Source organism: Echinops telfairi, unplaced genomic scaffold, assembly GCF_000313985.2.
Source record: "Echinops telfairi isolate 266 unplaced genomic scaffold, ASM31398v2 ScPeMD7_23;HRSCAF=83, whole genome shotgun sequence".
In the NCBI taxonomy this organism is placed as follows: Eukaryota; Metazoa; Chordata; class Mammalia; order Afrosoricida; family Tenrecidae; genus Echinops; species Echinops telfairi.
The window spans coordinates 4,297,259-4,298,748 of NW_022103920.1; the positions used below are offsets into that span (position 1 = coordinate 4,297,259).

At 62.1% G+C, this 1,490-nt stretch overlaps 1 protein-coding gene across 1 annotated transcript in view; it reads right to left on the reverse strand.

Moving 5' to 3' along the window:
* CLCN1 (chloride voltage-gated channel 1) overlaps positions 1-1,490 on the reverse strand; it is a 22,389-nt gene that overhangs the window by 13,933 nt on the left and 6,966 nt on the right. Inside the window, exon 8 of the mRNA XM_004713994.1 lies at positions 1,250-1,328. Coding sequence (XP_004714051.1) covers positions 1,250-1,328 — 79 coding nt within the window. The remainder of the gene's footprint in view (positions 1-1,249; positions 1,329-1,490) is intronic.

A 1,490-nucleotide genomic window follows, 5' to 3' on the forward strand; every position in this document is an offset into this window, starting at 1 on the left:
GTCACGCGCTCGGAACACTGGACCACTGACAACAATGCCTGTCTCCCACCTGCGTCACCTGGGACCCTGAAAGGCGCGACGGGCGAGCGCCAGCCCAGACCGAAGTCTGCGTTCTGGGACCTGGCTCCCAGTCCTCCCTTGCGCAAGGTCAGCTCCTGCTTGCCACCAGCCTCAGCTCCTGAGCTGATCCCTGGCCAGCACCCCTGGACCGTCCCCACTGTGGCTAGAGTGAGGGCCGTGCAGTCGGCTCTGGCTGTGGTGGGTGGCCCCATGGACAGCAGAACGGAAGGTTGTCTGGTCTTGCCCAGAGTTCTCTCCACTGTGCTGCACCTGGCTCAGCGTGGAGACCCTCTCAGACTTCGGGGCCTGACAGGCTGCAGAGTGGTTGCAGGTAGGGCAGTGGGGGACATGTGTCCAGGGGAATTATACCCGGGCCAAGTCTGCCTCGGGGACCTGAGTTGACTGCCCACTGGCCCGTGTCCCCAGCCAGAAGTCCCTGGGCATCCTTGTCCCTCCTCCACTCGCTCCCCAACTGCCTAGCAGGGCTTCCACAGAAGGGCCAGTAGACCCCCCTGCCCGTCCTCCCACCTGGCGTCCCATGAGTGACCCACCCAGGAGCACCTGGGCTGACTCTGGCTTTGATGAATGGACCCCGGACACAGCTGCTGCCTCTGTGTGTGCCCAAGGGCCCGACTGCTGGCCAGGCCACGCATGTCACAGAACTGGACTCTACAGGGCCACCAGGGGCTGACTGCCAAGTCTGTTTTCTGCAGCCCCTCCGGGGGGACAGCTGCCTCCCTACATGCGGTAATGAAGTCATACACCAATCACTAGCCACCAGGAAGCAGAGGGACTCCGCCCATCTTCCAAGTCCCGTCTCTGTTCCTTGTGAGCAGAAACCGACTTTCACACCCCCTAAACTCTTCGTGCTCCAGAAAACCCCACACAACTCAGGACCCCTGGGGCAGGGAAGGAGAGCGCCCGGTGAAAGGATCTAGGACGGCCCACTGCCCATGGACTGCCCCACGAGCAGGGGACTGGGACCAGGGAGCCGCCTCTAGACGCAACAGACACAGCAGTGGTCAGCCGCCCACCCAGCACGTGGCCCTCAGCTCCGGCTGAGGATGCAGGCCCACCAGATGGCCACCACTTGCACTCAGGGCGGGCATCCCTTGCTCCTGGGCTGAGCCAGCACCGTCGGGGGCTGGGTTTGGTACATGCACTGGTTTGGGGGAGATCAGTCACTTGCCTCCAAGTGGGGTCCCAAAACAGCAGCCGACTCCTACGGCACAGCCGACCGTCAGGATGTCTGTATAGTAGTATGGCTGCTACTGGGGGCGGGGGTGTGGAGAGAGATGGGGGAGACAGAGACAGAGAGACATAGAGATGGGGAGACAGAAAGACAGAGGGAGTTGGGAGAGAGAGATAGAGAGAGATGGGGAGACAGAGACAGAGAGACATAGAGATGGGGAGACAGAAAGACAGAGGGA